The sequence below is a fragment of the Pseudorasbora parva genome, chromosome 4 (assembly GCF_024679245.1).
Source record: "Pseudorasbora parva isolate DD20220531a chromosome 4, ASM2467924v1, whole genome shotgun sequence".
In the NCBI taxonomy this organism is placed as follows: domain Eukaryota; kingdom Metazoa; phylum Chordata; class Actinopteri; order Cypriniformes; family Gobionidae; genus Pseudorasbora; species Pseudorasbora parva.
This window is the reverse complement of record NC_090175.1, coordinates 52,020,212-52,043,333: the sequence shown is the minus strand read 5'-3', so window position 1 is coordinate 52,043,333 and position 23,122 is coordinate 52,020,212. Positions and strand designations below refer to the sequence as shown.

The 23,122-nt window shown below is 37.9% G+C and overlaps 1 protein-coding gene across 2 annotated transcripts in view; it reads right to left on the bottom strand.

The window, feature by feature from the left end:
• Nucleotides 1-6,060: 6,060 nt before the first annotated feature.
• The window catches only part of nrp2a (neuropilin 2a), a 94,657-nt gene continuing 77,595 nt past the window's right edge, over nucleotides 6,061-23,122 (bottom strand). The window contains exons 14-17 of one of the 2 annotated variants that reach the window (XM_067442203.1): nucleotides 22,362-22,455; nucleotides 19,838-19,870; nucleotides 9,791-9,850; nucleotides 6,061-7,381 (exon numbers count right to left, since the gene is read on the bottom strand). In XM_067442203.1, coding sequence (XP_067298304.1) covers nucleotides 7,077-7,381; nucleotides 9,791-9,850; nucleotides 19,838-19,870; nucleotides 22,362-22,455 — 492 coding nt within the window. In that variant the 3' untranslated portion in view covers nucleotides 6,061-7,076. The other variant, XM_067442204.1, reaches the window with a different exon arrangement.

Below are 23,122 nucleotides of genomic sequence, written 5' to 3'. Positions count from 1 at the left end.
CGTACTATTTATACGCATTTTTTGTGAGATCAGGCTGAATATAATGGTAACACTTTACAGTAAGGTTTCATTTTTTAACATTGGTTAATGCATTATTATTATTGCAGCTAACTATAAAAGTAACTATGAGCAATAAATATTTTGAAAGCATTTATTAAACCTTTGATAATGTTATTTAAACAATTAAAATTTGTTCATGTTAGTTCAGAGTTAACATTACTAATATTATCTGTTTTTATGTATTAGTTAAGGTAGAAAATAAGATGCTTTAGAATGCTTCAGAAGTATTTTCCATTGTTAGATAATGTCAACTAGTTAACAATCGAAAACTTATTGTAAAGTGTTGTCAATATAATAAGTATAAAATCACAAAATTGCATATACATCTAAAAAATTCTAAAAATAATTAGAAAAATAAATACATTTAAAATACACACAATAATCGCACACAATTTTGGGGTAAAATATTATATTTTTAATAATTTAAGACATTTAAGATTACTTTATAATCAATTTCTCTCTTTTTTTGTCCACCATCAACATCTCCACCATCTTTATTATTTTTTATTATAATTATTTTCACAGCTTGTCAAAAAAACGTCACACACACTAACCATTTCATTTATACATAACCATTAACTACCCCTAAAATACTACTGATGTATCAAAATCAATCTATTTTCACCCAGTGCTTCCAATGAGAGTTGAAGAAGGTCATGGAGTAGATTGATTTTTAGTTGTGTTCCCTAAGATCTCAGATGCTTGCAAACAATTCAGTCAGTTGGCTGTACAAGGACAAATCAGAGAAAGCTGTGTTGGTGTGGAAAGTACCAGTAGAGCATGTTGTGTTATTATTGATTCGTATGCTGTTTCATTAAGATAGAAACCATGAACTCTTGATCTTACATTTTTGTGTTCTGGTGTTCAAAACCAGGCTTACCCCAGCTGAGGAGGCCTTTTAAGTGGCCTTGCTAAGAAACAGCATCTGTTAAAATAGTTAAAGTAAATGAATAATCTGCTAAATGAAAAGCCCTTCCTCAGCGGAGACGTTCAGACGCCCAAAACCCTTTATGTCAAAACTGACATTACTCAATAAGCGTCCGAGAATGGAGGTGTAGTTGCATGCCTCTAGTTTTCCGTCATTTGTCAGGTCCTTCTCTCTAGAGATGAATTAGCCCCGTGCTCTTTGTATTTATTATTGCGGCCTCTTCAAATGCTGATCACCTATAAGCTTCAAGCGTGCAAGGCTGAGCTTTGATGGAAAGTCCGGCTTACTGAGAAAGAGGGAAAGCTCTCTGATCTTCGCCAGCAGGACCCCAGTGGAGAATTAGATTTCAATCTGACAGGGAGGGGAAAAAAACATTTACGAAACAAAAGTTTAGAATAATTTGGGTGGAAAAGCAGAGCCCGATGGCCGGGCTCCTCAGAGCAATTTCCTGGTTCTCCATCGCTCAGTCCAGTCTGCCGATCCAAGCCACACATCCAGATGACTTGAGTTGAGTTTAAAGACAGAACTTCATTAATCTGGAAACAGCCAATAGAACATTTTGATATTTTTTGGAAATTACTTTATTCCGGTCAAGAAATTTCTTTTAAAAGTCTTCTAGAGATGACTGATCAGCTAGTCAGAATTCTGATCTCGAGTGCAGTAAGAAGCGTGACATGGGAAAATGATTTATCTCTAGATCTAGATCCTGGTCAAAGTTTGCCTGTAGTATTTGAAGTTTACAGTCCATGTCCGGATTCTGGTGATGTCCATATGTCCACACTTTTTTTCTTGGACTCTGCAAGTTTCTATGTCTATGTCCTACATTTCTAATGGAGATGTTATAGAGATTCTATTATGCATGATTTTGTTTTTGGTGTGTACTAGAATATGCTTTCATGTTTGATTGTTCAAAAAACACATTCTTTTTCATATATTTTACATTTTTATAGCACCCCTCTTCCCAGTCTGTCCCAGTTTTGATGAAGATTGATTGGAAGATAAGACCCGGAAGAGAAGACAGCGCTGAATAAAGTCATAGTTTTTGTTATTTTTGAACCAAAACATATTTTTGATGCTTCGATGACATTAGGGTAAGTAATTATTGAAAGAATTTTCATTTTTGGGTAAACTAACCCTCCCACGATTTCATGCGTGGACTTTGCAAGCATGGACTTCACAGGACGTTTCAGAGCGGTGTTTTTTTTTTTGTTGTTGTAATTTTTCTACATTTTTATACACCATATAAGATATTTGACAGCCGTACTCGAGAAGTAGGATGGTTAATTTTCCAAAAAAGGGGTCTTAGAAAAGTGAGAGCTTACAAAAATACAGTAAACCCTACATCAACACAAATGTTGGCTAGCAGGCTAGTGGAGGTGAACCACAAACAACAGATTGTCCTGACAAATTGGGAACTACTCCATATCCGGAGAAGTTTTGTGCCTAGCCAGTTCTCTCAGGTTCTGTAAGCTGTGATCCGTAAAATGTGCAGCACCCAGATAAACTTTGGGATTATAATGTTCAGGAACAGTGTTTAAAATACATTTTAACCACTCAAAGTTCGTCCTGCAGCTCATCTAGGCCTTGTGTATTCCATGGATTGAGATTATTTAAATGAGAAATATTATGATTCACAAAGCACAGAAAAAAATGTGTTGTAGTCCAAACGAGCTGTCATTGTAGTTCTTGGAAAGTGGATTCTGTTAAATCAGATATGTTCCTTTGGAGCCTTGCAGATCTTTTTTATGCTCAAACAGCAACACTAAACTAGACAGGGTAAACCCAGCCTGATCTGCAAGCGTTTTGATTTCGCTCTGGAGCTCAAGTTGGAAACCTGTACATTAAAGTGGGGGTGAAATGCTGTTTCATGCATACTGAGCCTTCACTATTAAAGACTTGGATTCCCTTCCTAAACATAGACAAAGTTTCAAAAACTTATGTTTGACGTTTGATGGAGTATTTCTGTGTCAAAAATACTCCTTCTGGTTTCTCACAAGTTTCGGAGAGTTTTTTTCGAGTATGGGTCGACTTGACGTGAACAGAGTGGAAGGTCCTTGTATGGGCTCTTCTCCTGGTAGGGTGCGTGTGAGCGTGACTAGAGCGAGAATGCACGCCCATAAACACTCACTCAAGCTGCAGATCCAGTCGTCCGTGAACACTTATGACGCGCCGCGCTCCACTTTATTCCTATGGGTGACATCAAGCGACTTCAACGCTTCAGCACAGCATTCTGGGAAGGCAGCGCTGCATTTGACCCGATTTGAACGCAGAAATGACGGGAGGCTTCACAACATCGCTTCAGTCGCATCGCAAAGTGGATCTCTACGGTCACTGCTGTCAGGACTTTACCAAATCATACCAAAGAAGTGTGTTTTTGACGGAGCGGTCCCAGCGATAAAGGTTCGGTCCTGCATTGGAAGCAGCCGGTGAGTAAAACTGCTTCAAATGTCTGTGCTGTTGGCTATCGTCGCGTGAGTAAACATCAGTAAACGACACGATCGCGTGCTTCTTCATTCAGATGCGCTAACGGACTCCATTGTTGTTGTATAACGTTACACTAGTCTGACGTGCAAAACCGTTTGGCTTGCTACTGCTAAGGTTTAGTCCTATACAGTAGTCCATAAACCGAATCATGTCCTCATAAACTGCGAGTAAACACACAAATGTTGACAGGCCACTAAATACAGTACATACCACAGAGACGGACGTCCTGCTGTTGCTGTTTCTCCTGTTCAATTTATTTTAGCCTCCGAATCTGATTCTGGATCATATCTGTATTAAATTAATCTGATCGATAGCCATTGGTTTCTCCACGCTTGAGGACGTCACCGCTTTGGGTGTGCTCGTCATCCTTTAGCTCCGCCCACACGATACGCCTCCAGGCGCTCGTTTTTTTCCGGAAAGACTCGGTACAGCCCATATTTCTTTTATAAATATAATAAAACTAAAGACTTCTCGGAGATATGAAGGATGCAATACTACTCTATAGGTACTCAAGATTGACATGAGATTGACTGAAACTGAGTGTTTCACCCCCCCTTTAATTTATCCTGCTTCTGTTACACCTGCCTCGCTATTGGCGGGTTTAACACAATGACGGATAGAGAAGCGATCGATTGATGCCCATTGATCACGCCTCTTCTGGACTGTTTGGTTGAAGGACTATCCAACTGCGTACTGAGTTATTTGAATTATGCTCATTGATCATGTCTCCTGTGCAGTAGAAAAGAGCAGACGCCCCAGACAAATGTTCAATCTTAAAAAATTGAGCTTGGTCTGGTGATATCCAGACAAACATCACACACAAACTGATGTTAAAAAGTGAAAATGCATAATAGGACCCGCTTAATTGAACATTAATTTAGTGTAATTTTAGTAAGATGGCATAAATATTTCAAAGTATTTTTACTTGATTTGCCGTTTTGACATGGTCCTTATGCTACTGAAGAAAAACTTAAAAAAAAAATAGTTCAGACAGAAATCTGATTGTAAAATGGATGTCTGTGGACTGTAGGACAGTTAAAGGTTTATATTTGATGATTTTTAAAGGTTTTTTGAAGGCTGATTTGATCGACCTTACTGTTTACACATCATTAGTCAGTGAAACAGTCACAGTGATACCGGCAAAGGCAGAAACAGAGAGGGAGCTGAGGTAGAGAAATAGTTAAATGGATGCAACTGGGTGGTTGGATGAGGTGGAGGGATGAAGGGAACTTTAGGGGGTGGAACAGTAAGGCAGTTCAAAGCTTTGATGTTGTGAGCCCCTAAATGAAGGCGACTGAAGGTCCGTGCTAATGGGAGCCCATGGGGAGATGAGAGAAACTGTGGCAGACATTGCTGGAAAGATAGAAAGAGTGAGAGAGTTTGTGTGTATTTAGGATTGAATGTGTTGATGATATTTAATGGAGGTACATTACTGTATGTACTGGTCTGGTATTTGTAACATCAATTGCATGTGCGTGAGCGTGTTGAGCAATGTCAATTCTAATCATTTAACAACCCCATTACCCCTTGCTCTTGTACCCTCAAAACTCAAGAACTCGAGTGTTCAACAGCACATCAACCCACTATGTTAACCATCCTTTATTAAATAATCATAATAACAATAATCATCATCATAAAAAGCACAATTTCTGTACAAAGTGTCCAAAGAGAGACTGGAATTATACCCAGTGCTGTGATTCTCAAGTATTTCGAGTGTTTAAGACAGACAAAAGCTCCAAAGCAGTCTTTTTCAGGTCCAGAGCCGAGGCTGGAACAAAGTAGCTCCAAGGCACTTGCAAAAGTCCAGGGGTCCAGTAGCAAGAGTCTTCAAGAAGATAAGGAGTACACGGATCAAGCAGGGTTCAGTAGAAGCATCTAGGCTCGCCTATCAGTGTCTCAAAACTCCATATCTGAGATCCCAGACTCTCATAGCGTGTCTTATTCTGCAGAGGTGTAGTGTGCTTTGGGCGCATTTACTTTCACCAACTCCAACAATCCTTTTTTTCAGGGTAAGGAATCCCATCTGAGCAAGTAGGTAAAGATTTACGGCATCTGACTTCCACCTCTTTGAAAACCACAGGGGAGCAGATTTACAACCAAACCTGTCTCCTGTTAACACAAAGCCTTAGCATGGAAACATAAAACAGAGTAAAAGAGGGAAAAATTTCAATTGAGAATGAAACTAAGGTAACAACTGCTGTATGATATACATTTGATAGTATTGGTGTTGGCTGTGTTAGGTCCTAACCGGTTTTAAAATAACCTAAACAAGTAAAAAGTTTATAATATTTTAAGCTTAATTCATGTTGTGATCCAGGTTTTTTAACTCTCATCTTGGCATCTTTATATATATATATATATATATATATATATATATATATATATATATATATATATATATATATATATATATATATATATATATATATATATATATATATATATATTTACGTATACACTTTTTTGTTGTTGCTTCAAATTGATCCAAATCTAAACTACTTTAACACTAACTTTAGATGGTTTAAACAATAATTTCAATGTGTAAAAAATATCTGTTTAAGCCAAGATTGACTGGCACAGCAAACTGGTGTAGATTTTAGTCTATTTTTTAAATTAACTTTTATTTTAGAAAACACAAACAGTGGACCTGAACATCTCTGAGCCAATAACTGTAGCATTCTTGAAGGCCCAGAGTAAAAATGAGAGAAATTGTATTTCAAACTTATCCCTTAAGTACCTGTCGGCCTTTCAATAATTGTTTCACATTATTTAATGCCTGTTTGCTAGCTCTAAGCTCCCACATTAGCTTGGCAGTCTTCGTCTCCCAGTTACAGCAATCCATAGGTTGCACTGACAAAATCCTAAGTTGTTTCAAACATGTGTGGTGCCTTTTTTTACAGAACACAAGTCACCAAACTCACAGTGCCTAAAACTAAATCTATGAACCCTTTTCTTCTTAATCTGTCTTACTTTTCCATTTCCAAACTGTCAGACTGACAAGAGAAACACAAAATTGTGGGCTATAAGCAATGGGTTGTAAACACACAATAATGGTGACGTATAATCACCCTGGGCTACTGAACTTCTCTCAGAGGGAAAAACAATAAAGCAACATTAAACCAACCCATCAAAGCCATTAAAAACAATTCACCACATCCTAGGCCACAAAGTGTACTTTTGGGAATGATGGGGGACAGAAGTTTGTGGCTTAAAAGTTTAGCTTCAGATCTCCCATTTTAAAAACTAGACCTCTTAAAAATCTAAGCTGATATACTCTCCTCTTTTTGGAATAGCAGAACATTGATATGTGTCAACATTTATTTTGAGGCTGAGCCATGGAAAGGGTTTCAGTCCTCGTGGCACCAAGAGCTCCATTTTTGATGTAATCCAGTGAAAGACGAGGACGTCCTTGGCAGCAGCGTTGGAGCTGAGTAAGCATGGCTGCTTGGAAAATAAGCTCCAGGAAAGGTTCAGTCTAGGAGCTCCAGCTGAGATGGACATGCATTCCAGGAATACTAAGAGATGAGGCTCGTCTCTTCAAAGAGTCAAATCGGGTTACTTTGAGGTCATTTTAGGATACTTGATATCTCCCCATCTGTTCTCCTCAAGCCTCAGAGCAGCAGCGCTGTTGGTTGAGCTTCACTTTGTGCTTAATCCCGTCGTACAGCTCAAAGTTGTAGTTCTCCAAGGTGGTGGATGAGCGTGACGTCAAGCCGCCGTACGAGCAGGTGCAATAAAGGAGGAGGCCGGCGCACACGGCACCTAAGAGAACACCCAGAGCGCTCATGACGATGATGGTCAGGAGAATGGGGTCCAGGGAGTACAGCCATGCGTTATCCTTATCGACCACATGTGTCACCGGAGGCTCTGATGGCGTTTCGGATGTGCTCCACTCTGGAAACTGGAAACCTACAACAACATGAGGAAGGGAGGACACATTGAGATAATGTTCACAACAAAATCATGCACTTACCTTTTGTTTCTGGACATGATACCAAGCTAATGTAATTTGTTGGTGTGTCATCTCCCCCTAAAAATAGTGATGGTACCCTAACGGCATTCAATTCCTGTACCATGGTTTTTATATGGTAAAACATGTCCAAAATATCACAGAACCATGTCCAAAAACTTCTTTAATAGAGTGTTATCTCTTCCTAAAAATATAGTGATGGTGTCAGGGTGCGTCCACACTTGTCATGTTTGGTTGGATTAAAACGAACCCTGGTGCGATTGCTCGGTTAGTGCGGTTCATTTGAACCGGTGTGCCATCTGAACCCTGGTGTGCACCAAACAAGCGGACCGAGACCGCTAAAAAGATGGGTCTCGGTCCGCTTCCACACGAACTCTGGTGCGGTTCGATTGATATATGAACACAAGATGGACCAAAGACATGTAAACGAACCAAAAACAGGACGTAATGTCACAAGATGCGACGCCACGAGTCAGCTGATTTGATGGCGCGGAAAGATCGGTGTTTTCAAAATGGGTAGAGGGCAAACATGGAGAAACGAGGGGGTAAAGTGCCTCATCAATATTTGGTCCGACGAACATGTTTAAAAAAAAAGCTAGAAAAATCTCACAAAAAGCATACCTGGCTCTAGTCAAAGGATCTGTGTTGCCCATTAGTCGGTACAGACGACGGAACTGGCGTCTCTTTTGCAGCAGATATTTGTTTCTGCATACAACGGAGGAAATCCTGGTGCTGTTTTTAATGTTTTGATCATTTTTTGAGCTCTTTGTGAGTTCTCAGCTGGTAAAAATAAACCCATATGTAGGCTACACGCATAAAATGATCGCGTTTAATCTAGCACACATAGCGTTGTATTGAATGTAAGCAAGCTCCATGAAATATACGTCATAAAAGCCAAAAATCAGGTTGTGTATAACCTATGCCTTCGGTTTGGTTAGGTTTGCTGTTAAAAATGCCAGTGTGAATGCTAAGCCCTAACGACCAAACAAACCAAACAAACCAAACTCCAAGTGGGAACGCACCCTCAGAATGTATACTTACAACTACTGTCATATATATATATATATATATTAGTATTACCATGTTTCTGTGGTAGTACCATGGTACTCCAAAGTACTTATGGTAAATGAATATAGTAATCAGTGGTATACCTCTATAGCACATATATGCATGTTGCATGTTTGCATGTTTTGTTCAACACTGCAGCCTTTGGAGGCTAAACAGAAGTTTTAGTTTGTTTTCCTGCATAATATCCCACGGAGGAAGACGCATACAGTATAACAAACTAATGGCCTAGTCTGAGGGGGAATGGTGTCGGCATGGCTGTATTCAGCTGACAAAACTAAGCTGTAAACTCTTTTGTGGCACCCTGCGCCTTGCTAGCGGTTGCATTAGGCTTAATTAGGCTGCTTTTGACAGCGAGCCGATGCCAAAACTCACACCAGCTGAGCCGCTTTTGCACATTGACTGATATCTGTTGCATTTTGTTAAAGCAAATTTCCCTTTGGCCTTTTAGTTCCAACAAATGGGTTCCCGAGGTGATTGACAGCTTGTGTAGAGTGAAAGCTAAACACAGACTTCATTACGTTGTATTAGAGTAGGGGGAAAATGAGAAAAAGATGGAATACATCGATAAAGGGAGAGTGAAAGAAAGACAGGCGGAGGGGGTTGACAGTCTGTAAGGATGAACAGATTTCGGTTGGGTAATTAACTCATCCTTGTCTTTTTTATTTTTTTTATTTAAGAGCCAAAACAAAGACATCTTTATGAGTAAGATGGATTCCAACTGTGTGATAGCAGGAAGGAGGAGGGCGGAAAGTCTGATAACCGGAGATGCTTTTTGTTTTTGTGCAGAAATGCGGGGTGAGGGTAATTCGAGTGTGAACAGACACGTACCACACAAACACACTGTAGCATGTCAGCACTACCCATACAAACATATGCAGAGAATTGCACAGCCGGAAAAATATGGAATGGGAAGCGGCATTCAAAACCAAATGAATTACATAATGTGATGTATTTTCAAATAAAACTGGATTTCGAAGAAGGGGGGAAAAATTAAAAATTGATTTGACAGATACAAATGTTAAAAAAAACACACAAAAAAACAAAAAAATAATACGCACTAACATCGTTCACAATAAGACCACAAAAACATGCATTAATGAAGTAATTAGGGTGGATTTCGATTTGCTGTTCACTTGTCCAAACCATCTGTTTTTGTTTTTTCTTTATAATCTGAAAACTTGAGAGAGATAAACCCCACCAAAATTAAAGATTTCTTACTTCTGGTTACCGTTCTTCGAAACTTTTTGTTTCGTATTGTAAAACGTATTGTAGGAACTGACCTGCATTTATGTGGTCCTTCCCGTTAAAGAGACGCCCATTTCCAACCGTTGGCTTTTTAACTGTGGATAGAAGCGAAGACACCGTATTGAAATATACAAAATTATATAACGTGCAATATTCCCTCAAAGGAATATTATTTATAATTAATATCGCAAACTTGCAATAAATGTTGTTCCAGAAACATATTCTATGCAAGTATGCAGATGCGAAAGCTTGGCTAACTCACATGTTCGAATACTACATACTGGTCGTGCATTCTTTACATTTCTGTGCCAGACATAATATTAACAACATTTGATTATTCAGAATTCAGATTTACAGTGACTAACTTTAACAAACCTAGAAAATGACGTTCGTATTCACATACTTGCGTATAGTAAGTCGCGAGTCTTGGATTGACGGAGATCTAAAAAAGCATATTTTGAGACTTGAGGCTAAGCAATAAATGAATAAAGGTATGTAAGATTTGTAACATAATTACAGAGCACAGAAAATAACATCATGTGACCTACATAATTACTAATTGAAGCACACCAGCATTTACACATTCAGGGCACACACAAATATAGCAGCAAAAATAGGCCAATGTCTGTTACTGCACTGATATAAATGGATATAAAAAGGAGTGACGATTAGAAAAATAAGATTTTATTGTCACATTTTAAAATCAGGTTTTCAAGACACAAATTCATCAAGCAAAAATATCTTGTTCACATTCGCATTTTAAACAATTTACTAATTTCAAAGTTGAGGTATAGGCTGACCACAGTTAGAAGGTACTTTAATAAAGCAAAGTGCATTATCATCATCATCATTATCCTCAAATTCATAGTCTGTAGGCTATCAGAAGCATTACCACCACCACCTAAGTAAGCTTTGCGGTACTATAAAAGGCCCATAACTTTCGAATGGCTTTTTGGATCAGCGTTGCTTTGTTCCAAAAATGTCCCAGTCGGAGCCTGCTGTGTCTAAAAGCAGAGAAATCAATGTGAGAGCTCGCACTTCACGGATGTGAAGGCGGTAGCCTGACTGGATCCATTGTGAGCGATCTAATCTATCCAACTCCCCACGTCCGAAGACGTGTGTTTGACAACCCCTGAGATGCCCGTGTCCAAAAGTAGCGTGAGTCATCCGAAACCGAGGAGACAATTACAGGGGTGTGAGCATCAACCGCAATCCTCTGCTTTTTGAAAAAATAGATGGTTCTACTTAAAGTGCCCCTATTATGGTTTTTCAAATATTCCCTTTCATGAAGTGTGTAATAGAGCTGTTTGTGAATGTAAACGTTTTGCAAAGTTGTAAAGTCGAAAGTGCAAGTTAAAATTTTGTCTTTATTGTTATTGTCTAGTTGTTGTAAGAAAGAATCGGCTCTGAACCGCCTAAAGTCGTCAGTAATTTGACTCTCACTGTGTGATGGTTCTACATCACTAGAAAAGACATTTGCATAATGCCAGCCTATGTTGTACATTGTCTGCCTGCGAACAACTTGACCCACTCTTAAACGTCATTTTAATGACAACTGCTTCTCAAATCTTAGTTCCACGCGGGATTCGCAAAGCATCTTGCTCTTGAAAGATGGGGCAGTACCCAGTTCATTTGGACCAGTTTGCTCCTCAGAATAACAACCTGTTAGTAGTATGAATAATAATTATTAATGTGTATATTTTCTACCGGGTTGTCAGTTTTATGTTTTATATTGAGTAGGTCTCTGGCTAACAGGATAACTCACGTTATTACTGTATTACTGAAATGTCTACTAATCAGCTGCAGGCCATTATTACCTAAAACTGTGTATATTAATGTAGATCGTCTGTCATTTTTATCTTGAGTACAGATAAAGGATGGTGCAAGATTTGTTTGACCAACTTTATCGTTATAGTCATTCATGCAAGGGCTCAGATAACATATGCGCTGTTATTGATACAGTTCCCACATGTGTACCACAATAAATTAGAAATATACAAATGGGTTTTTTGATGGACGTACACTTGTAAATTCTTATGGTGAGGAATTACAGTTGCAAAATCTCCTAATGTACCTCAAACTCAGTAGCATATCAACATCCTGAGAAACATCCTGCTCAAGTTTTTTTTTATTGTGCTGGAGGTTCAGGTTGAATAACTAGTTCTTCCAATGTTTCATCATCGGACTCTCGCTAAGATTGATATGGTAAAATCGATGTCATTTTTACTATCTTAACAGTGTGTACAATCGCTGAGCTTTAGGAAGCCTTCAAAGGTGAAATTCAGTTAAGGTAATGTCCGTTTAGCTTCCGACACTACTGTAAGCTGTGGACAAATCATAAAAGACTGGGTCATCTGGCCAATCAAAGCAAAGTCGGCTATCGGAAAGGAGGGATTTAGAGAGACTAATTCACCTGTTGAGTTGTTTGAGAGTCATTAAAAAATATGGTGATATGCAAAATTAAAGTGTTTTTTGAACTTTGATGCATGTAAACCTGTTGTAGGAGACCTCCTAAACAAAATTAGGAAACTTTAAAATGGCATAATAGGGGCACTTTAATTAGAAGTGTCTCGGTTCAGTATACATGATGCATTTAAGAGCTCAAGAAGAATGGCTGTTTGGCATTACGCCTCGCTGGGTGACGTGTTGACGGCGTTCTCAAGGGAACGCTCGCACTCATTAATGTGGTTTCCCGAGTCGACGAGAGACACGGGGCGGGGGCCGGAACGCCTATAGCAGCTTTAATAAATGGTATCTGGTCCATTAACTAATTAAAAAATATTAAGAGTGAAGAAAGAAATGAGAGACACAGTTTAGGGAAGAAAGGAGCGATAAAGTGGCTGCTTTAAAAGCACATTGCTTGATGGTGCCAAAACATCTCTTACCACCTTACGAAATGGCATTAAAAAGCCCCTGAGGAGCCAGGGGTCTTTATCTTTTTTATTTCCATTTTGAACAGCTTTATATGTCATGTATTAAAATACGTTGAACCCTGAATCTGCTGAATGTACTTAAAGGTATATTTCACATGAACAGAACATTCTGTTCCAAACCTGTATGACTTTCTTTCAAATGTGAAAGACAATCTTGAAAAAAATTTACACTGTGTTTTTCTATCAAATAAAAGTGCAAAAGGGGATTAACGCTGTCAAAAAATAACAGAAAATGTGGCATATTCAAGAAACCATTGTTGTCAGACTTGCCACAATATGTGATTGTACACCAAAGCAAATCATTTAGCAACTAATTACGTTATTTTAGCTCATATAAAGTCATCTTATAATCACTGAAGAAGACTTACAGTCATTCAACACTTTTATGATATATATGTGAGGGATTTTTGTAATTTTCACATAAAGGAGCAGTGTGAACGTTCTTCAAAACATTTCATTTTGTGTTTCACAGAAGAAAGAAGCTTAAAAAAGTCTGAAATGACATGACGGCGACTTGTCATTTTGTGGTGACCTATTCCTAATAATACATAATTAATGTTTTGGACATTTGTAAATTGGCATATCCACATGATAATGAAATGATACATCCACAATTTGTTTGTGGTGCGTGTCCTGTCCTGATACATTTAACCTATAAAACTGAAAGACAACTCAATTCAATAAGTGATTCAACATGGCTATGAAAAAGCATATGGAAGTCTTGGACACCATTAACTAATCACTCTTGAAGCTTCATGATGCTTCAGTGAACCAAAATTGCTACCAGGTGTTGATATCTGCACAAAGTTTTCTCCCAGCCCAGCGCTCAGTGCTTCCTCATCGCATGGAAACGGAGAAAGGAAACAGCTGTCTTTGTTTATGGGACTTGTTTTTGGAGCCTCAACGCCAGCAAGCGTTTGCTCAGAATAACACACGCCAACGCAGTTTTGGGGGATCTTTGGGAAAAAATGTGAGAAATGCGAGATACAAAGGAATAACCTAGATACTGCCGCAGAGAACACAGAAATAAACACAAAACATGAAGACTCCCTTTCTCTCATCTTAAAGGTGGTGCCATCAATTCATTTAAGTTTAGCACATCATTGATATGAAACCATGCCTAATGCAATGTTTAAAGTCAACATGAAAGAAAATCAGTTTTCCTTCCATAATGATGCATTTCAAGTTAAAATGAGACTAAATTTCATTGATTAAGAATTGATTGAAAAGTTGGCCTTTCAGTTGATTGTGGGGCACTACCTACTTTTTAAATCTATTATTGTTTGGAGCAGTCTTTATTATGTTATTGAAATCTGGCATTAATCTACTGTGTTAAAAATTGGCCAGGTTTTAGAATGGCTGCATTACCCGCACACTAATGTTGAACGATAATTGACACAATCTAAGTGACGTCAATGAAAAAGGAAACTCATTACGCATTTTTTTTCTTTTCTTGTTGGAAAAGAGCACGCTGCTCAATTGCTCATAACAAGACCAAGAACATGTATTAAGAAACCAAATTTTGATTTCATGTTGACTTTAAAGGCAATGCTCATCATGACAGCTTAGGTGGGCTCAAGTTGTTTACATGCAGAAACCTTTTATGTAATACTTCACCTTCCCTTATTACAAATTAAATCATGCTTGCGTTGTATTCAAAAAGTGCTAAGAAGCACATTCTCAGTATTGGAGCTCCCTGCCTTTATGCTTTGATTTATCTGAAAGCTTTGTGTTCTCCCTTTCACCAAAGGTCTGTTCCCTTGTTCTGCTATAATAAGGTAAAGAGGTACTCATGATCAACCTCAGGGACTAGTCAAAGTGCAAACATTGTGTCAGACAGCATGTCCACAACAGCTCTTAACTCCCCAATGTTCTGACCACATTGATTTAACATAAGTACAGCACAGTGGATCAAAGTCAGTCCAGGATCAGCAATTAAGGTCATTGGATAACACGTCCTCTTGGCTCGGCGTCCATCATGAGGCTGGATACAGATGTACTCCTGGAGAAGGTCCCTCCAGATGAGTATGAGCTGGCTAGATGTGGTAAACAAGCTGAGCACACCAGTAAGACGGGGTCGTTAGTATTCCAAGAAAGAAAAGAACACGAAAAGAGAAAAATCGAAGTGTTGGGTTTTTCCGGATGCAACCGAGCATCTGGGAGCTTTCTTTAAGCATTCTCCTCCAACTCTTCAATCCGAGATCTGCTTCATCAAGGACTTCCTTCATGAAGGCAGCATTTGCAGGCAAACCTCTAAACCTTTAGTCCAGGTCTCTCACCAGTAGGAATTCCCATCGCCCTTCTCAACCCATACAGTCAATTTGGGTGTCACCCCAGATCTGTGCACGCCGCCGTTTGGGTGATGTGCACTGTGGGGGCTGTAGTAGGCCATTGTGGGTTGGTTCCTCCTGGCCGTAAGATGGCGACAGCTAACAGCCATGACAATGACAATAACCAGGAACAAGATGGCTCCTCCACCAGCCATTATGTAATACCAGTTGGGCAAAACAGCAGGTACTGACAGCGTATCTATTGTTGGCTCACTCTTGCCAGGTAGGGCTCCCCCTGGTGGAGAGATATACAAACTGTGAAACACGCCACACGACTGCTAGGTTCAAATGCAAACACACTAATGAAAGACACCATGAAAGATGCTGTATTGACTGTTTTTGGCATACGATCGTGTAGGGTAGAAGCTTCATGCTCCATGTTTCACTGTTCGAAATCACAATGAAATGATCGCTCTCCAGTAGAGGAACAGTTACTGAGTTGGGTTGCATAGCGCAATGCACAGTGAAACAATGGGTGTGAATGCAGTGCTGTTATATAACGTGCTTTCAAATAGGCACCTGAGTCAGAGTCCAAGCATGTTGCAAATAAAGACCACCCCGTTCTAATCCTGGGGAGTGGGGATGCCGTACTATAAATCATATTTTTTGCATGCTGGATTTGAGACAAGCGGCTCTCCAGGACTACTCAAAGGGCGATAGTGCTGGTAGTTCTCTAAACCGTTATGTCTTAGGGATACATTGGGGCTGCATTCAAACAAGAGGCTGTTTTTGCCAAGCAGAGGCACATGCATTCTGTTCTCCCTCAGTTTGTCTTCTGGTTATGGCAGAACGCTGACAGATACTTGACTATTGTAGCAGTTTTTAATAGGACTGGGCATCGCCAACTTCAGTATATTGTGATCCATCACTATATCATAAATGGATTGCAACTGAGATTTAGAGAGACCGAAAGTGACCACATACAAGACTTTTGCCATGGTTTTTCTCAAAAAAAATTCAGTATGCCGTGTATTATTATAATGACATGCATTTATGTTTCTGTCCAACAAACTTTCCTTACTGATAAAGAAAATTGAATAGAAACTGCAGAATTTATTTTATACAATTTCTATTCAATTTTCTTTATCAGTAATTAAATTCAGAGAGGATGAAAAGTGCAATGAACCTGTAACTTTGGCACCACTTTGACATTTTCAGGTTCAAATTTTGTAATTACTCATTTGATGAACTTTGATTATCATTAATTGAACTTCTGAAATGATTTATGAATGCACACTAAACAAATAAATACACTATTATTAATTTTAATCAAATTTATCATATTAATTTTATATATTAAAACAAATTAATGTAAATACACAAGTTAATAAATAAAATAAAGTTACAATATCATGACAGAAATAATAATAATTGCTAAATATATATTTATTGATATACACACATCCAGCTTGTAAGTTAAATGACAACCATTAAACCCTCTATGGTGTAAAACTTGAGGGGTTGCAATAATTTTCACACAATCCACAAAGCTACTGGAGGAGTTAAACTGCTCTAAAAAGCCAAATTTAAAGCCACCGTGAAATGCAGCATGTTGAATTTAAATTTAAACAAGCTTTGACCAATTTCTGACACACACATACATCTTGACGAAAGAACCCAAAATAGTAACAAACGCTCTGATCACACAACAAGTGGAAGCAGACGGTCTTGTCAGCTCTGCTTTTTCTCATGGATTAGTAAGCACTGTGTGAGAAGCGAACATTCGAGAAAAGAATGACAATAAAACAGTTCTCCAGGGACTCCGAGACATACCCCGAGTCTCTGATGCAATGCTGCCATCTGAGCAGAACCCGGCACAGGCAGACATCTTGTTATGCTATATTCAGCCACGGAACATGACTGAGCCACTCATTAGGGAGAGTGACTTGGCTCAGCCGGTGTCTTTTATTGACACTCATTTCACAAAAAGAAGTGGAGGTGATAATATGCTGGTTGCTTGTTTAGGTATTCATGCCAATGCAAGAATTTTTTGTTTTAAATAAAAAAACTAAAATGAAATCGAGCTTCAACTATAAAAAACAGACTGTTTTTCGGTGTCCAGTGTCGGACTGCGGCCCTATCATACACCTGTGTGCTTTTTGCTAGTTTCATCCGGACACAGTTATCCATTTCACGTCCAGCGCTGTGTTATTTAAATAGCAAATGCATAAACTGCTATTTAAACTGATTAGGTCTGAAAACGAGGCGTGTTCAGGCGCATTGTTGAAGTGTTGCTATTTTGAGGAACTAAAAACGACTGCGCCATTAACCAACAAAAACCTGCTCTAAAGTGAATAGCGCAGTACTTTTGAGTAATTTAACCACTGAAGCTCCGTGGACCCTGTACAGGGTCGGGAATGACATTGTCATGTATATACTTTCAATTTTAAATGTCTGTGGAGGAGCTATGATGTCAAATGTGGTACCAGTTGAAAGCTTAGAGTCTCTTCTTTCTGGAGATATGCATCACTTTGGCATTTGTTTTACACAAAGAAATGTTTTTACACTAAATTACTCTGGTGCCATTTCCGTCTGGATTTGGCCTACCCAAATTGAAATGCCTCCCATACACACATACAGTGGTCTAGGTTCAAAATGTTGGTGTCATATTATGGGAAAAAAGGGGGTCATCCCTTCAGACCCATTTGAATAAATCTGTCATACAACATGGCACAGACAAACTTCTTTTTTCCACTATTTTCTATAATTTAGTGGAAATAGCCCAAACTGTCTGCAGGTTCCTAGAGCACACAGGGCCTGAGTTACAGTTTCAAAAATGAATTTATAAAAATAAAATAAAAAAAGTGCCTACTTTTGGGGGGGGGGGGGGGGGGGTAACAACCTATACTTACATGTTTATGACTTTTAGCAGTGTTTTATGTAACTTCAAAGGGTTTCCTGTAAAATGACACCAACATTTTGAACCTAGACCACTGTATGTGTGTATGGGAAGCTTTTCAATTTGGGTAGGCCAAATCCAGGCAGAAATCCCCAAAAATGGTCTTGGATTTTAAAGGGCGTGTTAGTAATACGCGCATGTAGGCGGTTGCACAACGCACTCTTCTTATTACACACAGGGACGCGCAGCAACACACCAACATTTTTAAATATTAAAAATAAAAGGATTTCTCTCTGGAGAAACGTTCAGTCTTTCCACTCGCACTTCCACCATGTAAATAGCATGCACTCGCACTTCCACCCTGGTGCACGCACAACTGGCTTTTAAAGGGAATGGGAGATGAGACTGATTTGTGTGTGTGTGTGTGTTATGCCCAAAACAAACCCATTACTCATTAAGCGATAAGGGACAACCCTTTTACCCTTTTAGATCATGCACCTGTCGCACAGACTATTTTTCCCATTGTTAAACTAGTGGATTCACACACGCCTACGTGCACTTGCACTTGCACATGCGCTTTTGCTATTGACCAATACTAGGATTTCCAACAATTCATATTGTCTTTTCTAGTCATTTGTGAATACAGATTAGGATTTTTCATTGCATATACATGATTTGATTTTCTATGTAAGGCACTAATATTTGAAATGAAAGGGAGAGTTCAGCCATAAATGAAAACTTTGTCATAATTTACACGCTCATGTTTGTTCCAAACCTGTATGAGTTTCTGTCTTCAGTTGGACACAAAAGAAGATATTTTGAAGAATGTTTGTAATAAGAGAGTTGATGGTCGCTATTAACTTACATAGTATGTTTTTCCTACTATGGAAGTCATTGGCTGAACTGTTTGAATTTTTACGTACTTTAAAATATATTATTTTGTATTAAACAGAAGAAATAAACTCATACAGGTTTGGAACAATTTGAGGGTAAGTAAAAAAAAACTGGTGAACTATCCTTTTAATGCACTCCAGATAAATGATTAAGTACAGTCGCAAAATTCTGATTGATTGCCACTATAATATTGCTTTTATTCAGCAATTAAAACGCATCTTAGACACAATATGTGCAATTATTCCGCTAATGGTCCAATGATGTCAACGCAGGATCAACCATTCAAAAACCAATCTAGATAAATAAAATGTGCACTTCAGAATTCAAATGTCTCCAATAAAACACAAATGCACATGCATTCACATACGAAACTTAGATTTAAACAGACCACATTTAAGACCATGTTGCATCTTAAAATAAATGATTTTTTATGAGTAACATTTGGCACAAAGGAAGTTGCCCTTTCTATATTCCCTATAGGCTTTGAATATAGTATGAATTTTTTTTTGAATATTGTATCAAAGTTTAAGTGTTAGTATAGCTGCTCAGGCTGAAGGGAGAAAGATAGTTCCAAAATAGACTGACAGGATGCCCATCCGGTGATAGGCCATGTACTGAGTCGATGGCATCAAACAGTACAATTTTGACACAACCTGAATGAAATTTGAGAGCTATGACAGAGGGGATAATGTCTGGCGAATAATGACTGAAATGTTTTATGCAAGACAGTACGTTTTGAAGGTGAAATTTCAATTATTTCTGGGGAATTATTCCTTGAACGTCAAAATATGTCACATTGTGGAACGGCACATCTCTGTCATGAATCTCATGGGTTCGGCAGCCTGACAGTCCACGTTTGGGCATCTTTCCCAAGTGGGACCTTAACAGGTAATAAAAAATATGTCAGAAACGGATTGGTCACCTCAAATAACCGACTCAACCCCAGGCTCCTCAACTCACTGCATAAATACCACATGCTAGGAAGTAAAACAAACCCTATATCTTCCCTGTAAACAATAACTGCTGAGCAGGGCAGAGAGCAGGAAGTGCAAACATTCACACCCGAGGCAGAGAGTTTAAACTCACCGGTCATGTCCGTAGGGAACGCGGAAAAAGGCTCTGGGTGAGGGAGAGAAGGATGGGGGGAGGCAGAGAAAGAGAGAAAGACAAACAGAGTAAAATGTTAATATGTAATGTAAGGTTAACAGTGGGGTGCATCCCTGCCTTACTCTGAAAACATGCACTGAACTTTATAAAATTAAGAATAACGACATCAGAGAGGAAATCAAAAGGCAATATTTCACCCTTGAATAATATATATATATATATATATATATATATATATATATATATATATATATACATATATATATATATATATATATATATATATATATATATATATATATATATATATATATATATATACACATATACAATAACATTAAAATTTTGTGGATTGTGACATTATTTTCATAATAATTAAGCATATTCATTTACTTCAAAACACAGGTTATGTGTCCAAATGTTTACTTTAGAGTTTTACAACAACAACAACAACAAAACGGATGTCTTAATATTGATTGATTGATTGATTGATTGATTGATTGATTGATTGATTGATTGATTGATTGATTGATTGACATTTATTATTCTCAATTGCCATATTCTCAAACATTAACAATACCCTTTTATCAATGTATTATTAGTTTTATTATTATTATTATCAAATGTTTATTATTCTCAATTGCCATATTCTCAAACATTAAAGGGATAGTTCACCCAAAAATGAAAATTATCCCATGATTTACTCACTCTCAAGTCATCCTAGGCGTATATGACTTTCTTCTTTTAGACGAATACAATCAGAGTTAAATTAAAAAAATGTCCTGTCTCTTCTGTTTTTGTTTTGAAGTCCATAAAATGTAAGCCATTCACTGCCATTATAAAACTTGGAAGAGCCAGGACATTTTTTAATATAACTCTGATTGTATTCGTCTAAAAGAAGAAAGTCATATACACTTAGGATGACTTGAGAGTGAGTAAATCATGGGATAATTTTCATTTTTGGGTGAACTAACCCTTTAAAAATAAAATTTGATCATAATTTTATTATTATTCCCATTATACTCTATTATTATTATTATTATTATTATTATTATTATTATTATTATTATTAATAATAATAATAATAATAATAATAATAATAAATTACTATAATACAAAGCAAATCTAGTACCTTTTCTAGTACCTAAATATTAAACTAAAACAAATGCTACTTTGTTTACTGTAAATGATGAGATCTATATTTTTAAATAAACCATTCTAGATTAAAACACAGTATATAAATGATTATGAGAAAGTGTGTACCACAGGTCTCTTCACTAGCTCTTTTAAATAATCCTGCTGTGTTACTAATGAATTTTTTAAGGCACAAATATTCCACAATGTAATTAATGGTCATGAAAATAATGCAAAAAAAATATTCACAGTCCTTGATTTTTGGGATGAAATATGACCTGGACATGCTCTTGACATGTTTTGGGATTCACACAGGTGTTAAAAGCATTTTTTCTTCAGTGAAATTCTCTGTCCCATCCCCATTCAGTGGTCAGTTAAGGCATTTTAAATTTCAGTGTGTTGGAAGAGAAGCGTGTTGTTTAAGTTTTAAGTTGTTTTCATGTTGCAAAGGTTTTGTTTTCGAAGGAGCAAGCATGGAGGAACTGTGGAGATTGCTTGAATTCTTGACATGCAAACAATTAGAAAAAAAGACGAGAAGCTATCGTGAGGGCCAGTGGCTCGGGGATCTCTCTTTGGCAGGAACTGTAAGTCCAACTGCACGGGTCGATAAGAACTCTCCCAGCATGCTTTGGGAAGAATCACAGCAGGCGCATGGTGGAACATGAGCTCTGGAGGCTTCCAGTTTTTGGATTCGATATTAACCACCAAGTCCCGTAGCCTCGGAGCGAGCCAAGCGGCGACGCTGCGAGCCAGAAATGACTAAATCAAGAGTCTCTAGTTATGGACCAGGAATCAGAGGAGCGACGAGCACATGCTCACATTCTGATATCCTTAAGACCATAAACCACAGAGCTTCTGTGCAAGATCCGTCCTCAAAAAGCTCGGACGATCAACTAATTCCGTTAAAAAGGTCTGTTTACAAACATGGAAGGAGAAGCGCGAAGGAAATAATGAAACATAGATTAGCATCGGGGCCCATGGGCATTTGTGGCCTAGATTTGATTCTACATTTGGCTTTTGATGGCAAACAACGAAGCACACAATTTGTTGTGTGTGTCCTCCTTTCATGTTAATAAATTCTATTTTGAGAAGCTCTTTGAGATAGTGGCTGTGATGGCTAGGTTTGATCACAGTAAATGGAGAGGTTTATGGAGAGAGTGTCTTCAGAATCTCTATGAATTCTGGTGAAAATGGTGGCATCTGTAATGAAGAGATAAAGGTGACTTAACAGGAAACCAGAAAGAGTGTGGCAGGGAGAAACTTTTGGTGCAGATAATGCACAGTGTTGGCTTAAGTCGTCCCTTAAATGACAAGAAAAGCATAAAGGATAAAACTAATGATGAAAAAAAAAAGAAAGGCGCACACTTACGAGTACATTCCTCCAGCGGTGTGTTCACACTCATGTGGATATTATCGATCCAAATGTGGCCTTTGGGACCCTCAAAAAAGCCTTCGATTACCACCTGTGTGATGAAATATGAGCACATAGAAAACAGAAAATGTCACCATGATATCTTTCAGGCTACCAAGTCTAAAATATACATAAAACTTTACAAGTAAACGGCATTTAATTACAAACAAGCAATCACTTAGGCAATAGATTACAGTAATTAATCACATTTTATAATGAATTTCACTATAATATTTAATTGTACATGAAATTCAAAAGAAATTATGTTTTAGGACAATGCATTTATGCATTGTGGCATTATTTCATTATTCATTTTTAATTGTTTGAATTTCAATTATAATCGCCATGTGATTTGTATTATAGTACAGAACATATACATCAAATTATTATTATTATTTTTTTTGGGGGGGGGGGGGGATTTGGGTGAAATGTGTGAGATGTGGGTAAAATCTTTGATTGATCTCAGATTTGCAACACCACCATTATAATAATTAGCTTTTTCATAAGATCAAAAACTGATTTCCTTTGATCTAAACATAAGTTATTTTGTTCACGAGAAAGAAAACCATCTTGAAAAAACAAGACAGTATTGAATAATATCATTAATCTCAAAATATGGCATGCTAACTTGACAGCCCTAAGTGTACAGCCTAAATGACCTTTCTGAAAAGATTTACCAACTCTGTTTTTCCAAACATCCGCATTTAAAATGTATTCGT